At 46.1% G+C, this 19,204-nt stretch overlaps 2 protein-coding genes across 2 annotated transcripts in view; one reads left to right on the plus strand and one right to left on the minus strand.

Moving 5' to 3' along the window:
- The window catches only part of SVBP (small vasohibin binding protein), a 56,892-nt gene extending 40,713 nt beyond the window's left edge, over positions 1 to 16,179 (minus strand). The window contains exons 1-2 of the mRNA XM_030823629.1: positions 16,143 to 16,179; positions 12,901 to 13,067 (exon numbers count right to left, since the gene is read on the minus strand). The gene's annotated coding sequence lies outside the window, so the exon portion shown is untranslated. The remainder of the gene's footprint in view (positions 1 to 12,900; positions 13,068 to 16,142) is intronic.
- On the plus strand, positions 3 to 5,884 carry ZNF691 (zinc finger protein 691). Its single transcript, XM_004089764.2, has 2 exons — positions 3 to 87; positions 4,357 to 5,884. Exon 2 carries the CDS (start codon positions 4,366 to 4,368, stop codon positions 5,218 to 5,220), a length of 855 nt encoding a protein of 284 aa, XP_004089812.1. The 5' UTR covers positions 3 to 87; positions 4,357 to 4,365; the 3' UTR covers positions 5,221 to 5,884.
- Positions 16,180 to 19,204: the final 3,025 nt, after the last annotated feature.

The following is a 19,204-nucleotide window of genomic DNA, read 5'->3' on the forward strand; positions in this document are numbered from 1 at the left end:
GGATCCTCCCTGGGTTCCGGCTCCGGCTCCAGCTCCTTCCCTCGCCTACAGAGGCGGCGCTGTCCCTGACCGAGCGGCGGGAGCGAGGTGGGTCCGGGTTGGGCCCGAGGTCGCGGGGGGGAGGCGGACACGACTTCGCGGGAAACTGTACACGGCCACTTCCCTCTCACCGAGGATTTGGATGCTGCTGCTTTGCTCCCTGGACCGAGTGGGAAGCCAAGGGGCCTTGTGGTCCCTCCGCCGCGACCCTCGGCCCTGGCCCCCGGCCCACGCAGCCAGGTGGCTGTCCCCACCCCATTCCCCGGCCCTTCTGTTGGGTTTGAGTATACAGCCCTCCTGCCGCTGACCATACATTCAGGATCAGCCCCTCCTCCTCTCCCACCCCTCCGTCCCCAAACCCGCCGGCAATCTCTGAAACCAGCTCTTGTCCCCTTGGGCCTCCGCCATTGGCTTCTCCCCGCCCCCCAACACACAACTCAGCCCTATGACACTTCTGGCAGACTCTGCTCCCTTTTCCCTGACCATCTCCTGCGACCCTCTGACTTCCTTGGTCGTCCTCTATCTCTGACCCGTTATCTAGCTTCCCTGTACAACTACACTGTTAGCACCTTGCTCTTAGTCTTTCATAGCTCCTCTCCCCGCTTCCTCCCTGCAGCCCTTGACTTGGCCCCAAAGACCTGTAGCTTCGGCCCTCCATACCGCACTATGGCTTGGCCCCTTCCCTTTAAACTAGGCCCTTCACCTTCATCATCTGTGATCACTAGCCCCATCTTCTTGGCTCTTAACTTCTTAGACCTGGCCGCTTCTCCACTTCTCAGCCCCTTCCACCCTTGCTTCTCCCTGTGCAGCTGCGCCGCCAGGAAGACAAAGCCCAATAGACCCCTTTTCCCCCCAGATCTCTGCAGCGTGATATGAAAATGCCTCTGTACTTCAGCTGCATTGTCTTCTCAGTAGGTAGTTGGCTCTCTGTCTCTGCAAGTCCCAGTCTTACCCATCCTGCAAATCTTAGGTCAAATACCTACTCTTCCATGAAACTGCTCAGCCCTGATCTCATCAGGGAGATATACCTGTATCATGTGAACTTCAGTGGTACTGTTTTCATTTCCTTCCTTCCCGTCTTCTCTCCTTTTTTCCTTCAGTACCAGTGTAATGGTTAAAAGCACTGACTTTGAAGTGATGGGCATAGGGCCCAGTTCTGCCACTTACTTGCTGTGTGCCCTTGGGCAAGATACTTAATTTCTCTGAGCCTCAGCTTTCTCATCTTTAAAATAAGGATAATGTGAAGTGAAATTAGATGATTCATATATGGTGCGTAGTCCACAGCTTTGCACTTGATATGAGCTTAAAAAAGTTAATAATGTGCCAGGTGCTGTGTTAGACACTGAGGAGTGGGTACAAAGGTGACTAAGGCACAGTTCCTGCCCCTGTCCCCTGAACTTAACCTTCTACATTGTATGACAATTTCTGGAGTTCACGTCTGTTTCACTACACTGTATCACGAACTGTGAGTGGTAATCATAATCCTAAATCCTTTTGCTCTTCCATTGACCTAGCATCCAGCCCCAGGTAGAGCTGGAGCTTGGTAAATTATAGGTTCTCAGAATAGCAGTTTTGGAAGTGAGTGGAGGCTGAATAGCTCATTGCATAGAGATACCGTAGCTGTAGGTCAGATGGGAGCAGGGCAGGGGGTGGGGGATGGGATGGTGGCGTGAATTAAGATCACATCCTGTCACTTATACATTCAAAAGACATTTGAGCACCCAGCTTTATGCTGCAGAAGGAGATTACTAATATGACCCAGTCCCTTTCCTCAAGTTGCTTATAAACTCTACTAATAGAAACAGACATGTTCTACTAGTAGTTGCAAACCACTATAAGCCAAGCACAAGATTCTGTGACTGCATAAAGGAGAAAGTAGGCAGAAATCAGGAGATTGCTGAGGAAAAGTGGGTGAGACAGTTCATGGTTACTTGTGTCCCATGAAGACAGAGCTGGTGTTTTATTCAACTCATTCAACAAATACTTACGAAGGATCTACTGTATATGGCTGCCACTACTCTAGAAGTTTTGGTTACATTGGTAAATTAAAAAAAAAAAAAAAAAAAAGACACCAGCTCTCATGGAACTTATGTTTTAGGGAAGCAGACAATAAATGATAGACATAAAGAGAATGTCAGAAGGTAAGATGTGCTATGGGGCAGGGGGACTGGGAGTGTGGGAGTGATTTTAATTTTTTAAAGGATGGTTAGGAAACAGTCTCTAAGTATCAAGGAATAGTTTCTCATGTTTACTTGCATTTTTGGAAAGCAAATCAATTATTTTTCATATTCTTATCTAAATTCTTCAAGAACACTAACAGGGATTGGTAAACTACAGCTCACCTCCTGTTGCTTTAAATAAAGTTTTATTAGAACACAGCCACACATTCCTTTAAGTCTTGTCTATGGCTGCTTTCATGATTCATGATACAGTGGCAGAATTGAACAGTTACAGCAGATATCCCATGGCCATAAATATTTACTAAATATTATCTGGCCCTTTACAGAAAAAGCTTGTCAATCTCTGGTTCTTAAAGAGTTGAGGTTCTGTCTGTATTTCACCTTTTAGAACGTTATATACAGTTTTATGCTATTTTTAAGTTAAAAGTTTTTTCTTAACAAGATCATTTAAAAGATCTTTTTCTTGTATTCTTCACAGGGCCTGGACATAGTGTCTTCAGCAGTTCTAACAGCAGCTGCCATTTGCTGAATGACAGCATGTGTCACACACTCTGCTGAGTATTACAGGCATTTTTTTCTAATACAAAGTCTTGTAGTGTGGGTAGGTATCACAATTTTAGTGATGAGGGAGTTTAGGCTCAGAGTGGTTGAATAATTTGCAGAGAGTGATAAAGATAGTATGTGTCACAGTTGTAATCCAACCCTAAATGTAGTCAGTACCGCTTTCTTTATTCTGTGTTTCTTTTTTCCAGAAATACTTGCAGACTTGAAGGAATTATCAGTCTTTCATTTTCTATCATCAGTGTCCTATGATAGTTTGTGCTTCCCTCCCTCATCCCTTTGTTCATGTCACTCTGTTCACCAGCCCACTCTGCTGAAATGTCGTTATTTCTTCAAGGCCCAGAGGAAATGCTACCACTCTCATCAGAGGTACTTCTCTTTCTTCTTCTCCCCCCAACTCTTTCCTTGTCCTTGGCTGTAGGAGCCCAAAGGAGTCCGTGCAGCTTAGCACACATTTACTGATGTCTGCACAAATCAGGACCTGTACTGGGCACTCTTATGTGTTTAGTTTTGGGGTGGGGTGTGGGGAGTGTGGTTTGTGTATCTGTGTCTGTGTTTATCTTTGTGTGTACTTGGTATGTGTGTGTCTGTGTGTGGTATGTGGGTATATGTGTGTAGACATGTATGTAGCTATATATGTGTGTGGCTGTGGTATGTGGCTATATGTGGTGTGAGTGTGTACGTAATGTGTATGTGTGTGGTGTGATAAGGTTTGGCTGTGTGTGGTGTGTAGGTGTGTGGCTGTTGTGTGTGTGGTATGAGAATGTGACCGAGTATGTCTGGTATGTGAGTGTGACTGTGTCACGTGAGAATGTGGCTTTGTGTATGGTGTGTATGTGTGATTCTGCTTGCTTGTGTGTATGCATGCGTGTGTGGGTGGGGGGCATGGGCAGGGCTTTGTGTGGTGTTTGAGAATGTAGTGGAGGGCACTGACTGATCAGAAGAAACACAGCCCAGGCCCCACAGTAGGTCCTGGAGGTCCCAGGAATTAACCCAGATGTTTACTTGCTAGATTCTGGTGTGGTCTGGAGAGGGGTAGAGTGGCAGAAATCTCAAGAAAAGCCAAAGCTGGGCCTTGTCATCTAGGAGAGCCTCAAGATTTAGAGGTTTTCTTTTGTTCATTTTGAAAGCAGGCAAATAAGTGGATACTTTTAAGGAAGGTTTTTCAAAAAGGATTAAACATAAAAAGAGTTACAGTTAACTTAGGCAGAAAAATTGAACTTATCCCAAAATGAAAGCTCTTTTACTTGCCCACAAATTATAGTCTGCATTGTCATTGCTTAGTGGTTTCAAGAAGAGGGACATTATTCAAATCGCACAAATATCATCTTGGTGGTGGTGAACAAAGCCGGTGCCTTATTTTTGCTCTGGTGGGTAGCTTTAAATATCTCTGAAAGTTTGTCGCTTAAAAGGTAGCAAGTAAAGGTATTCTGTCCAAGTATTCCAGTTGACTGAAGTTATTTCTAATGGATGGTCCCATGGGGAAGGTGTATACCCTTCAAACTGAACAAAAGATTCCCTGTGATCTGGCCCAACCCAAAGAATAAAGGTGTTGGCCATTTGTGTTCATTCTCAGGGTTCAGAGATGGGCAGTGAGAAGGAGCAGAGTCCAGAACCACACCTGCCTGAGGAAGGGGAAGGGGGTAAGCCTTGGAGAGTGGATGACTCAGAGGGTTCTTGGATCTCACCTGGGGAGAAGGAGCATGGGCAAGAGAGCCTGTCGGATGAACTGCAAGAAACTCATCCAAAAAAGCCATGGCAGAAAGTCACTGTCCCGGCTCGAGAGCTAGGGGACCCCATTGCTCATCCAAGGCATGAGGCAGATGAGAAGCCCTTTATATGTGCCCAGTGTGGCAAAACCTTCAATAATACCTCCAACCTGAGAGCACACCAGCGGATCCACACTGGTGAGAAGCCTTACAAGTGTTCTGAATGTGGCAAGAGCTTCTCGAGAAGCTCCAACCGCATCCGGCACGAGCGGATCCACCTGGAAGAGAAACACTACAAATGCCCCAAGTGTCAGGAGAGCTTTCGGCGGCACTCAGACCTCACCACGCACCAGCAAGATCACCTAGGCAAGCGGCCATACCGCTGTGACATCTGTGGCAAGAGCTTCAGCCAGAGCGCCACGCTAGCTGTGCATCACCGGACCCACCTGGAGCCGGCACCCTACATTTGCTGTGAGTGTGGGAAGAGCTTCAGCAACAGCTCCAGCTTTGGCGTGCATCACCGCACCCACACAGGTGAGAGACCTTATGAGTGCACTGAGTGTGGGCGGACCTTCAGTGATATCTCCAACTTTGGAGCACATCAGCGGACCCACAGAGGGGAGAAGCCCTACCGGTGCACTGTGTGTGGGAAACACTTCTCCCGGAGCTCGAATCTCATCCGCCACCAGAAAACTCACTTGGGCGAGCAGGCTGGGAAAGATTCCAGCTGAAGGAGAGCCCCATTTAGAGTGAGGGAGAGCGAGCGAGAGACCCTAACCTATTGGAGAAAGATCTTTAGCATCTTTTGCTGCTACCTTGACCTCGAGCCCTTCATCCCGCTTTGGAGAATGGTTTTGTATTGCCTCTGAAGTCAGGATCTCAGGAAGTCCTGAGAAGGGACTCTGGAGTAAAAACCCTTGCCTCTCTCCAGGCCAATTTCTCATGTTGGAAAGTCAGAGGACCCAGTCTTGGCTTCACTTTCTTGGGGTGAAAAAGAAATAGGGTAGGCTCAGAACATGCTCATGTCATTAAGGCGGCAGTCCCCCTGGCCTTTGAGGAAGTACCTATGAGATGGGTGTCACTGTCTGAAGGTTCTCCAAATTGTCTGTGAACTGCTTAGGTAGGAGTGCACTGCAGTGTCCTGCTAGTTCCCACCTGTTGTGCCCCAACTTTGCTTCTAGATCTCTAGGCTGGGAGGAGTGACCTTGTCAATGGAAGAGGCCTCCTTGGTCTGGAGAAGAGATCTGAGGTCCCGCCTTAGAAATGAAAGGGAAACCCTCAGGGAGCCATGACCCAGGGACCTTCACACTCCCCCATGTTTGTTACTTGTTATCCCTCCCCCAACCTGCCTCTGTTTTCCCCAGAGTGATTAGCAGTAAAACCCTTCAATGAAAAGGACCCGTGTACTTATTTTGGGAAGTGGGGAGCTGGGGAGATTGTCCCACTGAACCCACTCTGGAAGGGAGCTGAATTCTAAGACAGATGGGTAGATGCTCTGAAAAGCAAAGGAAGGCAGACTGAGTTTCTGGGGCCTTTGAGGAGAAGGGGGAAAGGAAAGGAACTAACATTAATTGAGCATCCACTACATGCGATTAATTCTATCAGTCACATTTACATTCATTATCTCATGTAGTTCTCACAGCAACCCTCAAAGGAATAAGAAGAGGACATGGAAGTGAGGGAAGATAAAGTCACTTGCTGTGAAGTCATACAGCAAGTATGTTGTGGAGCAGAGTTCAAACTTGGGCCTCCCTGACTGCCAGCTGTTGCTCTTTTCACTATATTTACCTTTTGGCTTCTGAAGGAGGAGCCACTTACGAGACTTGCCTGGAGGTAGAAGCCAGTGTGGCCTCTTGATATGGCCTTGGACCATTTGCTCTGTGGCAAGTCAGTACCAAGCTTGAGAACCTTTTCAACTTTATTTTATTTTGAGGTCAACTTTATTTTATTCTGAGACAGGGTCTTGCTCTGTCGCCCAGGCTGGAGTGCAGTGGTGTGACCACAGCTCACTGCAGCCTTCATCTCCTGGGCTCAAGTGATCCTCCCACCTCAGTGTCCGGAGTAGCTGGGACTGCAGGTGCACACCACCACACCTAGCCCTCAATGTTATTGATTGAGCACTTACTCTGTGCCTAGGAAAAATGGCAGTGACAGGGAGTAGGGGGTGAAGGGTGGGATAAGCTGAGAGAAATCTTAAAACCCATAATGAGAGTCTTTGCTTTTAGTAGCAATAGTTTAGTCCCCAAAGCTGGAACAGCTTAGCAGGGATTACGTCTGGTTTCCCGTCCTCCTGGTTTAGGCCTGGCTCCACATGGCAGATTTCAGTGTTTTCTACATGGAAGTTTAGTGTTCACCCAGTTTTCCTCTAACAAATACAAGAGACCCCTATCTACCTCTCTTGTAAATCTGGGGCCCTGCTCTTCCAGAGTGAGGGGCCCTCTTCATTTGTAGCCAGTTGGCAGAGTGTGATTCTGGCATCGGGCTTGGAACTGACATCACCCATAACCTTACCTAACATGGGGACCCTGCCGTTCACCAGTAAGAGATGTGCTAGGAACTTTACACTCATTTCTGAATTCTCACAGCAACTAAGAGTGACCTGCATTTGTCATATGTAGAAATAGGCTGATAGAGAAAGTGACTTGCCCAAGGTTACAGAGCAAGTAAATGCAGAGTGTAGGACCTGAACTACTGCCCAAATTCAAGTCCTGTATTTTGTCCAACTATAAAAGACTCCCCAAATGATTCATTTATATTTATAGGGTACTTTACTGTTTACCAAGCACTTTTATTTCACACACATTTTCCGATTCCTTGAAAATCTCCACACAATATATTTTAAACATAACTTGTGTGTGTGAGTTGGCACACACCCTAATAATAAAAATCACCATCTTTTAAATACCTACTAAGTGCCAATTATCGTACAGCTCTTATCTCTAATCTTCATGCTATCCTGTAAGGTAGTAATGTCCCCATGTTCAAGGCAAGAAAATTCTGTGAGATTAAATGACCAGACCTATTGGCAGAGTTGGGACTTAATTCAGGTATGTCTGATCCCAAGGTCAAGCTCTTCATTATACCCACTGTCAAGCTAGGTCTACAGATCCCCTCTTAGTCTGGGAAGCTTGGTCTGACTCCTTCCTGACTTGGAGACTTTGTGACAACCACTGTGACGTTTTTTGCTTTTAGTTTTTTTTTTTTGAGACAGAGTTTCATTCTTGTTGCCCAGGCTAGAGTGCAATGGCGCGATCTCGGCTCACTGCAACCTTCACCTCCCAGGTTCAAACGATTCTCCTGCCTCAGCCTCCCGAGTAGCTGGGATTACAGGCATGTGCCACCATGCCCGGCTAATTTTGTATTTTTAGTAGAGACGGGGTTTCTCTATGTTGGACAGGCTGGTCTCAAACTCCCGACCTCAGGTGATCCGCCTGTCTCGGCCTTCCAAAGTGCTGGGATTACAGGCGTGAGCCACCATGCCCAGCCCCGCTGTGACTTTTATAAGAGTGTCTGCTGCCAGTTGGGCCTACGACCAATGTACCAGGCCCCTGCTTTGATCTTGGAACATAACTCCCCAGCCAATCTCACTTGTCCCTTTTTTTTTTTTTTTTTTTTGTGAGATGGAGTCTTACTCTGTTGCCCAGGCTGGAGTGCAGTGGCGCGATCTTGGCTCACTGCAACCTCTGCCTCCCGGGTTCAAGCAGTTCTCCTACCTCAACCTCCCGAGTAGCTGGGATTACAGGCATGTGCCACAACACCCGGCTAGTTTTTGTATTTTTACTAGAGATGGGGTTTTGCCATGTTGGCCAGGCTGGTCCTGACCTCAGGCGATCCGCCTGCCTCAGCCTCCCAAAGTGCTGGGATTACAGATGTGAGCCACTGTGCCCGGCTCACTTGCCCTTTTTTGACCCTAACTTATATGCTAAGATTGTTTGTGTTAGTCAGTGCTTTTGAGTCCTGACTAGTCTGTTTATTCACTCTCTAACTTCCTTTTAAACTTTATTTTTTCCCTTTCTCCCTCACTCCATCTATTCTTTCTTCTTCCTCTCCCTCTTTTCCTCCGTCCCTCTTAGTAACTTGTAATACTAACATTGAAGACAACGTGGCCCCTGATTTCTAGTGCAGGAGATTGCCACACAGATCCAGAGTTGCAATGCAGGATGATAGGTACCATTACAGTTGTACCCAGGATGCTGTAGAAGCCGGGGGAGTGCCTTAACCTGGCCTATACTGGACAGTGGGGCCCAGAAGTGAGTAAGACATAGTCCTTCCTGGCTGGGCGCGGTGGCTCACTCCTGTAATCCCAGCACTTTGAGAGGCTGGGGCGGGCGGATCATGAGGTCAGGAGATTGAGACCATGCTGGCTAATATGGTGAAACCCCGTCTCTACTAAAAATATAAAAAATTAGCCAGGCGTGGTAGCAGGCACCTGTAGTCCCAGCTACTCAGGAGGCTGAGGCAGGAGAATGGCGTGAACCTGGGAGGCGGAGCTTGCAGTGAGCCGAGATCGCACCACTGCACTCCAGCCTGGGCGACAGAGCGAGACTCCGTCTCAAAAAAAAAAAAAAAAAAAAAAAAAAAAAGACATAGTCCTTCCTGCAAGGAATGCAGAGGAAGCGAAACCACGCGGAACAAGGTGCTGGGGGAACACAGGTGGGAATGGTTAACTTCACAGGAGAGGGGAATCTGAAAGGATGATTGAATTTGGTCTGAATGAATAGGTGTTTATAGCAGAGAAAAGAGAGGAAAGGAAAAGTATTTCAGATGGAAGGGAAGGCTTAGTGTTTTAGGAAATAATGAAATGTTTGATACTGTGCCCTGTGTGAGGAGGAGAGGAAGCCCTTGTGTTGGATGCCAGGGTAAGAAATTTTGGACTGTGGACAATAAGGAATTTTAAAGCTGGGAAATGACGTGATAACATTCACTCTTTATTCAGGAAAAGCACTTGGGCTAGTGTGGAGGATGAACTAAAGGGGGATGAGTGATTTGGAAACATGCTCTGTGTGTAAACCAGGTGCCAATTAGGACCCTCCTGATCCACAGAGAGTTCTGTATGATTGCCTCAGAGCATTGCCAATTCCACAAAATGGGAAAGTTCAAACCTTCCACTCAATTTCTGCAGATTCCTGGGGTTTATGACCTCATAATCTCTTGCCTGAGATTCCTGTGACCTGTACAAACCTTTTCTATTTTGTCCGCATTAGTCCTGTCACAGAACTCAGCTCTTTTGATAAGTTTAGAATCCTTTCTAGAGATTGAGAATCTTAGTGAGGAGTTACATTAAGGCATGTCAGTAGCTTCCTATCCTGTCATCTCTGCTCGCCTCCCCACCCTCTCTCTGGATTGCCACAATAAGACTATGGTGCATCGTTGTTTTTTGTTTGTTTTTCTGAGATAAGGTCTCCCTCTTGCCCAGGCTGGAGTGCAGTAGTGTGATCACAGCTCACTGCAGCCTCCATCTCCTGAGCTCAAGCAATCCTCCTACCTCAGCCACCTCAGTGGCTGGGACCACAGATGTGTGCCACCGCACCTAATTATTTATTTTTGTTAGAGATGGGGGTCTCACTGTCAGGCCTCTGAGCCCAACCTAAGCCATCATAACCCCTGTGACCTGCATGTATACACCCAGATGGCCTGGAGCAACTGAAAAACCACAAAAGAAGTGAAACAGCCAGTTCCTGCCTTAACTGATGACATTCCACCATTGTGATTTGTTCCTGCCCCACCTTAACTAATGAATCAACCTTGTGACAGTCCTCCCCTGGACAATGAGTCTCAGGAGCTCCCCACCGAGCACCTTGTGACCCCCGCCCCTGCCCACAAGAGATAACTACCTTTAACTAATTTTCCACTACCTACCCAAATCCTATAAAACTGCCCCACCCCTCTCTCCCTTTGCTGACTCTCTTTTTGGACTCAGCCCACTTGCACCCAAGTGAAAATAAACAGCCTTGTTGCTTACACAAAGCCTGGTTAGGTCGTCTCTTCACAAGGATGTGCGTAACATTTGATGCCGAAGAACCCGGGACGGGGGACTCCTTTGGGAGACTGGCCCCATCCTTGCCTTCACTCCATGAGGAGATCCACCTATGACCTCGGGTCCTCAGACCTGCCCAAGGAACATCTCACCAATTTCAAATCAGGTAAGCGGTCTCCTCACTCTTCTCCAGCCTTTCTTGCTACCCTTCGATATCCCTATCCTTCCAATTCCAGTTCTTTTTCCTCTCTAGTAGAGACAAAGGAGACACATTTTATCCATGAACTCAAAAACTCTGACGTTGGTCATGGATTTGGGAAGACAGTCTTCCCTTGGTGTCTGATCATAGCGGGGACGCCTGCCTTGATCATTCACCCACACTCCCTTGGTGGCAGGTCAATTGCAGGGACGCCTGCTTTGCCTGCTCACTCGCATTACAGCCCAGGACTCAGTCAGGGATGCCTACTGGAAGCCTGGTAGGTGCCCACCTCCATTTCTCCGTGTCTCTACCTTCCTCTTTAAACTTACCTTCTCCATTATGGGCAACCTTCCACCATCCATTCCTCCTTCTTCCCCCTTAGCCTGTGTTCTTAAAAACCTAAAACCCCTTCAACTAACACCTGACCTAAAACCTAAACATCTTATTTTCTTCTGTAATACTGCTTGACCCCAATACAAACTTGACAATAGTTCCAAGTGGCCAGAGAATGGCACTTTCGATTTGTCTATCCTACAAGACCTAGATAATTTTTTTCAAAAATTGGGCAAATGGTCTGAGGTGCCTTACTTCCAGGCCTTTTTTACACTTCACTCCCTCCCTAGTCTCTGCTCCCAGTGTAACTTGTCCCAGATTTTCCTTCTGTTTCTCTCGTTTGTTCCTTCAGTCTCCAACCCAAGTTCAGAGTCCTCCAAATCCTCCTTTTCCACTGACCCCTCTGACCTCTCTCCTCTTCCCCTGGCTGCTCCTTGCCAGGCTGAGTTGGGTCCCAATTCTTCCACAGCCTCTGCTCCCCAACCTTATAACCCTTCTATTACACCCCTCCTCACACCTGGTCTGGCTTACAATTTCGTTCCGCGACTAGCTCTCCTCCACCTGCCCAACAATTTCCTCTTACAGAGGTGGGTGGAGCTGAAGTCATAGTCAGGGTACATGTGCCTTTTTCCCTATTGGACCTCTCCCAGATCAGTCAGTGTTGAGGCTCTTTCTCATCAGACCCCACTAAATATATACAGGAATTCCAATATTTAACTCAGTCCTACAATTTAACCTGGAGTGACTTAAATGTCATCCTGACTTCTACCCTCTCCCCAGATGAGCGAGAAAGAGTTTATACCCTAGCCCAATCTCACGCTGATGACTGCCTTCACAGTCAAAGTATAGCTTATTCCAGGCCTCCAAGAAGGCACCAGGGCATGTGAATGCCAAGAAGTCCCATGATATACTGCCTGCACACTGGATAAACATGAAATATGGTAGTGAAATTCAGTGTGAGTTTGAAAGCCTGAGAAACAGGGGAGCCAATGACATAACTCCCAATCCAAGGCTGGGGACCTGAGACCCAGGTGGCTGCTGCTCTGACTCCTGAAATCTGAAGGCCTAAGCTTATTACAGAAACATAAGGAGTTTTCAAAATTAGAAACTCCATCAGTACTTTTGGCTTCCCAGCCTAGTCTCCTGTCCAAAGGAAGGAAATGGATGTCCCAGCTCAAGAGAGAGAGAAAGAATTCTCCCTCTACCTTTTTACTCCACTCAGATGGGCCCTCAGTGAGTTGGATAATACCTGCTAACACTAGGATGGGTGAATCATTTTTACTCAGTATGCTGACCCAAATGCTAATCTCTGGGAATACTCTAAACACATACCCAGAAATAATGTTTTACTAGCTATCTGGGTCTTCCTTAACCCAGTCAAGTTGACACATAAAATTAACCATTATACCATTCAAAGCCTGCCAGACACATCCTCTGACCCAGGTGCCCAGCTTGGGGGTGGAAGAGACCCAGTAGAGGAAGTAGGTATTTTGAGAGCACATTCAAGGCAGACTTAGGCAACAAAATCCCAAAGGCAGCCAGAAGAATACTAATTTGAATCCTCCAAAAAGGTTATCTTCAAACTGGGTATTTATACCTGTGGATGTCCAAAAAATTTTCCAAGGAATATGTGAACATATTTAGCTTTAAGGGAATTGATGTCCAAATTCCGATCTTTACTTTCTGCATGTACTCTTTCCAAAAACTAATCTTCCTGAGAGGAGTAACATCAGTAATACAGCATAATAGGACATTTCACACCTTGTTCCTCCATAGACACCGACTTAATATATGGTCCAAAAAGCTTTTATGAGAATTCTAGAAACTAGTGCCTGAGGCAAGCTCAAAATCAAGAACAGCTATATTAAAATAGGTAAGAAAAACCATTTTCATTTAACTTACAATAGCCCTTTCCCAAAGCCAGTAGAGCTTGGTGCTTTCAGGAGTAAATGCCCAACTTGAAGCTTCTACCTTGAGAGGGAAGCAGAAGGGCAGAATGTGCGTCCAACATTCAGGCTTTTCAGGGGGCTCCCTGAGGGACTGGTTTCTGTCTTGCCCGACATTGAGTGCTGACAAAGTAAAAAAAAAAAAAAAAAAATTATATATGTGTATACACACACACACTCACACACACTCTGAATCCCTGGGGACTGCTGAGAACCAAGAGACATGAACAGCTTGTTGTAGACCCTGAGAACTTGCAGTACGGTAGACAGACACTAGAGAGAGCAAGAGACTACAAGCTTCTGAAAAGACACCAGCAAACCTCTTGAATTGGGAAATTACAGGGACAAGCCCAAGAATACATATCTCCAGAAAAGGTTTGAGACTACTCTCCCAAACTGTTAGTTGACCTGACTGTTTAAGGTTTTCCCCTTTATGAAGCCAATCCATTAAAACTGGAAGACATGGTCATTTTTTCAAATCCATAAACTCTTGCAAAAAATAACAAGACATATGATGATAGTGGGAAACATGGTCCAGAGGACCAAATATCTCAGAAATGGAACCCTAAAGAAACAGAGATCTATGAATTACCTGACAACGAATTCAAAATAATCATCTTAAAGAGGCTTAGTGGGCTACAAGAGAATCAGATAGACAAATGAAACCAGGAAGTGATGCATAAAAACCAGAATACCAACAAAGACGCAGAGGCCGGGTGCAGTGGCTCATGCCTGAAATTCCAGCACTCTGGGAGGCTGAGGCAGGAGGACTACCTGACCCCAGGTGTTTGAGACCAGCCTGGGAAATAGAGTGAGACCCTGTCTCTAAAAAGAAAAAAAAAGGCTGGGCGCGGTGGCTCACGCCTGTAATCCCAGCACTTTGGGAGGCCGAGGCGGGCGGATCACGAGGTCAGGAGATCGAGACCATCCTGGCTAACACGGTGAAACCCTGTCTCCAGTAAAAATACAAAAAATTAGCCAGGCGAGGTGGCGGGCACCTGTAGTCCCAGCTACGTGGGAGGCTGAGGCAGGAGAATGGCCTGAACCCTGGGGGGCGGAGCCTGCAGTGAGCCGCGATTGTGCCACTGCACTCCAGCCTGGTTGAAAGAGTGAGACTCCGTCTTGGAAAAAAAAAAGACAGAATCTGTTAAGAAAAAGACCAAATGGAAATTCTGGAGTTGAAAAAAACAGTAACTGAATTGAACAATTCACTAGAAGGGATCATAACAGATTTAACTGAGCAGAAGAAACAATCAAGAAATTTGAGACAGGTAATTTGAAATTACTGAGTCAGGGGAAACAAAAGAAAAAAAGATGAAGAAAAGTTAAGAAAGCCTAAGGGACTTATGGGATACAATGTATGATCCAAAGAAGCCATCCCTGAGACACATAATAATCAAACTGTCAAAAGTCAAAGAGAGGCTCTGAAGGCAGCAAGAGAAAAGTGACTCATGAAGTACAAGGGAGCTCTTATAAAATTATCAGCAGATTTCTCAGCAGAAACCTTACAGGACAGAAGGGAGTGGGATGATATATTCAGAGCACTGAAAGAAAAACTGCCAAGCAAGAATAATATTCAGGAAAATTGTCCTTCAGAAATGAAGGAGAGGATTTTTGGTTTCCAGTCCAGCATGTAAGGAGCTTAGAAGATAACACTCCATCTAGACAAGTTAAAAAGCTGAGCAACAACAACAAAACCAAACAAAAGCTGAACAACTCTTCTTAGATTTGTTAGAGGAATGAGACCACTAGGCAGATTGCTGCCGCCAAAATTGGAAAGACAGGAAAATACAGGCAGTCACAAGTTACTGGAAATGCAATAGATGAGCAGAAGCCTCTACAGGAGGTTTGAAAATAGGAATAGGAAAACCTAAACTGTAACTGCCCCAATTTTTGGAGAATCAGCGTGGACAACTCAGAGAGTTAAAAACTCCACCAGGGGCCAGGCATGGTGGCTCACACCTGTAATCCCAACACTTTGGGAGGCTGAGGTGGGAGAATTGCTTGAGCTCAACAGTTTAAGACCAGGCTAGGCAACATGGCAAGATCCCGTCTCTTTAGAAACTTTAAAACTTAGCTGGGTTTGGTAGTGCACTCCAGCAGTCCCAGCTCCTCAAGAGGCTGAGGCAGGAGAATCACTTGAGCCCAGCGGGGTTGACGCTGCAGTGAGCCATGATCATGTCACTGCACTCCAGTCTGGGTGACAGAGCAAGACCCTGTCTCAAAAGAAAAAAAAACATTCCGGGGTATGGAGTTATGGAGATGCCCCAACACTTCTGTTATTTTTACCTCTCACAGCTCTACCAGATCCTCACAGTAAATCTCAGAGAAAAATCCCTTCATGCTTCTGGCAGAGGGAGGGGAAATAAACCATTTTGCAGTATGCCAGAGCATTCTGTTGTTTTTAAAAAGGTCTACCCTCAGGAGAAAGAATTTTGCCAGAGCCTAACCTACCCTGGGGAAGGGAAATACCCAACTCCAGCAGGCTGTAGTCTCCCACCTGGGGGAAAAGAAATACCAACTCCAGCTTCCTCTAGGCTTCCCTGTAGGAGAAGGGAGATATTCAACTTCAGTCTCCTCTAGCGGTTTTGCCCCCACCTAAGGGGAAAAAACAAAAGCTGAGAATCACTGGTGAAGTTCACAGTCCAGACCCAAAGGCTCACCAAAAGACTGAGACCTAATAATAGAACTGTCGAACACTTCTCCTCCTGCAACACCACACTGCTACATTACTAAAGATCTGTATCTTTTTTTTTTTTTCCCCAAAGCAGAGTGAGTCTCACTCTGTCGCCCAGGCCGAGTGCAATAGCACAATTATAGCTCGCTGTAGCCTCGAACTCCTGGGCTCAAGTGATCCTTCTGCTTGAGCCTCCCAAGTAGCTGGGACTACAGGCAGGCTCAGTTAAGGTTTTGTTGTTTTTTTAGAGATAGGTCTCACTCTGTTCCCCAGGCTCTTACCTATTTACCACAGTTTCATTTACCCAGTACAAAATGGCTTATTTTTTTCCAACAAAAAAATTAGAAGGCACACTAAAAGGCAAAAAACCACAGCTTGAACAAATAGCGCAAGCATCAGAACCAGACACAGACATGGCAGGGATGTTGGAATTCCCAGACTACTATCGTGTCCGAAATTGGTGGGCTCTTGGTCTCACTGACTTCAAGAATGAAGCCGTGAACCCTCACAGTGACTGTTACCATTCTTAAAAGTTGTGTGTCCACCGTTTGTTTCTTCCTTCCGGTGGGTTCGTGGTCTTGCTGGCTTCAGGAGTGAAGCTGCAAACCTTCATAGTGTTAAAGCTCATATAGGCAGTGAGGACCTAAAGAGTGAGCAGCAGCAACATTTTTGCAAAGAGCAAAAGAACAAACCCTCCACACTGCACAAAAGCACCCCAGCACGTTGCCGCTGCTATCTCGGGCAGCCTGCTTTTATTCCCTTATCTGACCCCACCCACATCCTGCTGATTGGCCCATTTTACAGAGAGTTGATTGGTCCATTTTACAGAGAGCTGATTGGTCCGTTTTACAGAGAGCTGATTGGTCCGTTTTGACAGGGGGCTGATTGGTGCGTTTACAATCCCTGAGCTAGACACAGAGTGCTGATTGGTGTATTTACAATCCTCTAGCTAGAGGTAAAAGTTCTCCAAATTCCCACCAGATTAACTAGACACAGAGCACTGATTGGTGCATTTACAAACCTTGAGCTAGACACAGAGTGCTGATTGGTGTATTTACAATCCTTCAGCTAGACATAAAGTTTCTCAAAGTCCTCACCAGATTAGCTAGATACAGAGTGCTGATGGGTACATCCACAAGCCCTGAACTTGACACAGAGTGCTGACTGGTGCACGTACAATCCTCCGGCTAGACATAAAAGTTCTCCAAGTCCCCATCCAACTCAGGAGCCCAGCTGGCTTCGCCCAGTGGATCCCGCGCCAGGGCTGGGTGCGGAGATGCCTGCCAGTCCCATGCCATGCGCCTACACTCCTCAGCCCTTGCGCAGTAGATGGGACTGAGCGCCACGGAGCAGGGGGCGGTGCCCATCGGTGAGGCTGGCGCTGTGCGGGAGCCCACCGCAACAGGGCTCAGGTATGGTGGGCTGCAGGTCCTGAACCCTGCCCTGCAGAGAGGCGGCTGAGGCCTGGTGAGAATTCGAGCACGGCCCGGGCCGGCAGTGCTGGGGGACCCAGCGCCCCCTCCGCAACTGCTGGCCCGGGTGCTAAGCCCCTCACTGCTCTGGGCCAGAGGTGCCGGCCGGCCGCTGTGACTGCTGGGCTTGGAGCCCACGCCCACCCGGAACTCGCGCTGGCCTGCTAGCGCCACGGGCAGCCCCGGTTCCCGCCGGCGACTCTCCCTGCACACCTCCCCTCAAGCAGAGGGAGCCGGCTTCAGCCTCAGCCAGCCCAGAGAGGGGCTCCCACAGTGCAGTGGTGGGCTGAAGGGCTCCTCAAGCATGGCCAGAGCAGATGCCAAGGCCGAGGAGGTGCTGAGAGTGAACGAGGGCTGCTAGCACATTGTCACCTCTCACTATGATTAATACGTTAAGAGCTCTAATGGAAAAAGTAGATAACATGCAAAAACAGATAGACAATTTAAAGAGAAAGATGAAAATTATAAGAAAGAATAAAAAAGAAATGATAGAGATAAGAAAAAAACCACTAACAAACGAAGAAGGCTTTCGATGGACTCATTAGTACACTGCACATGGCTGGAGAAAAAAGAACCTCTGAGCTTGAGGATATGTCAACAGAAACTTTGAAAACTGAAAGTGAAGAGAAAAAAGATGTGAAAAAATGAGAAAGAATATCTAATTACAAAAAGTATAATATAGGCATAATGAGAATACCTGAAAAAGAAAGAGAGAAAGGAACAACAGAAACATTTGAAGCAATAATGCCTGAGAATTTCACCAAATTAGTGCCAGACACCAAACCACAGATCAGGAAGCTCAGAAATCACCAAGCAAAATAATGCCAAAAACAAACAAACAAATAAACTACACCTAGACATATAATATTCAAGCTGCAGAAAATTAAAGATGAAGAAAAAATTCTGAAAGAAGCCAGAGGAAAAAAAGCCACTTACCTATAGAAGAGCAAAAATAAGAATTATATCCAACTTCTCCTCAGAAATCAAGTAAGCAAGAAGATAATGGAGTGGAATACTTAGTGTTGAAAGAGAAAAAGCCAAAAACCTAGGATTCTATACACAATTTCAAAGCAATCAGATTAAAATAATAAAAATTATATCAGCAATTAATGAATTGAAAACAGGAAATCAATAGTGAAAATCAACATAACCAAAACCTGTTTCTTTGTAAAAATCAATAAAATCATAAGCTTCTAGCAAAGCTAAGAAAAAAAGAGAAAAGACGTGAATTACGAATATTGAAAGAGAGGAGATCAATTCAAATCCCATGGATGTTAAAAGAATAATAAATGAATATTATGCACAACTCTATGCCCACAGATTTGACAACCCGGATGAAATGGACCAATTCCTTGAAAGACACAATCTGTTAAAACTCACACAAGAAGTAGACAATCTGAAACAGGCTTGCATCTGTTAAAGAAACAGAATCAATAAATAATAAACTCCTCAAACAAAAAGTACTAGGCTCAGATGGATCCACTAGTGAATTCTACCAAACATTTAAGAAAAAAATTATACCAATTTTCTAAACATCTTCCAGAAGATAGAAACAGCTCATTCTATGAGGCCAGCATTACCCTAATATTAAAACCAGACAAATATATTACAAGAAAACTACAAATAGATTTGTCAATTTAAAATAAATAAATAAATTTAAAAAGAAAACTACAGACCAATATCTCTCATGAACATAGATGCAAAAATTCTCAACAAAATATTAGCAAAGCAAATCCAATGATGCATTAAAAAAAATTACATACCTGACCAAATGTGATTTATTCCAGGCATGCAAGCCTGGTTCAACATTAAAAACTCAATTGGCTGGGCGTGGTGGCTCACACCTGTAATCCCAGCACTTCGGGAGGCTGAGGCGGGCAGATCACAAGGTCAGGAGATGGAGACCATCCTGGCTAACGCGTTGAAACCCCGTCTCTACTAAAAATACAAAAAATTAGCTGGGCGTGTTGGCATGTGCCTGTAGTCCCAGCTACTTGGGAGGCTGAGGCAGGAGAATCGCCTGAACCTGGGAGGCAGAGGCTACAGTGAGCTGAGATCGCGCCACTGCACTCCAGCCTGGGTGATAGAGAGAGACTCCATCTCAAAAAAAA

This window comes from Nomascus leucogenys, chromosome 12 (genome assembly GCF_006542625.1).
Source record: "Nomascus leucogenys isolate Asia chromosome 12, Asia_NLE_v1, whole genome shotgun sequence".
NCBI lineage: Eukaryota > Metazoa > Chordata > Mammalia > Primates > Hylobatidae > Nomascus > Nomascus leucogenys.

Coding starts and splice junctions, on each gene's coding strand:
- ZNF691 (XM_004089764.2), top strand. CDS start 4,366: ATGGGCAGTGAGAAGGAGCAGAGTCCAGAACCACACCTGCCTGAGGAA.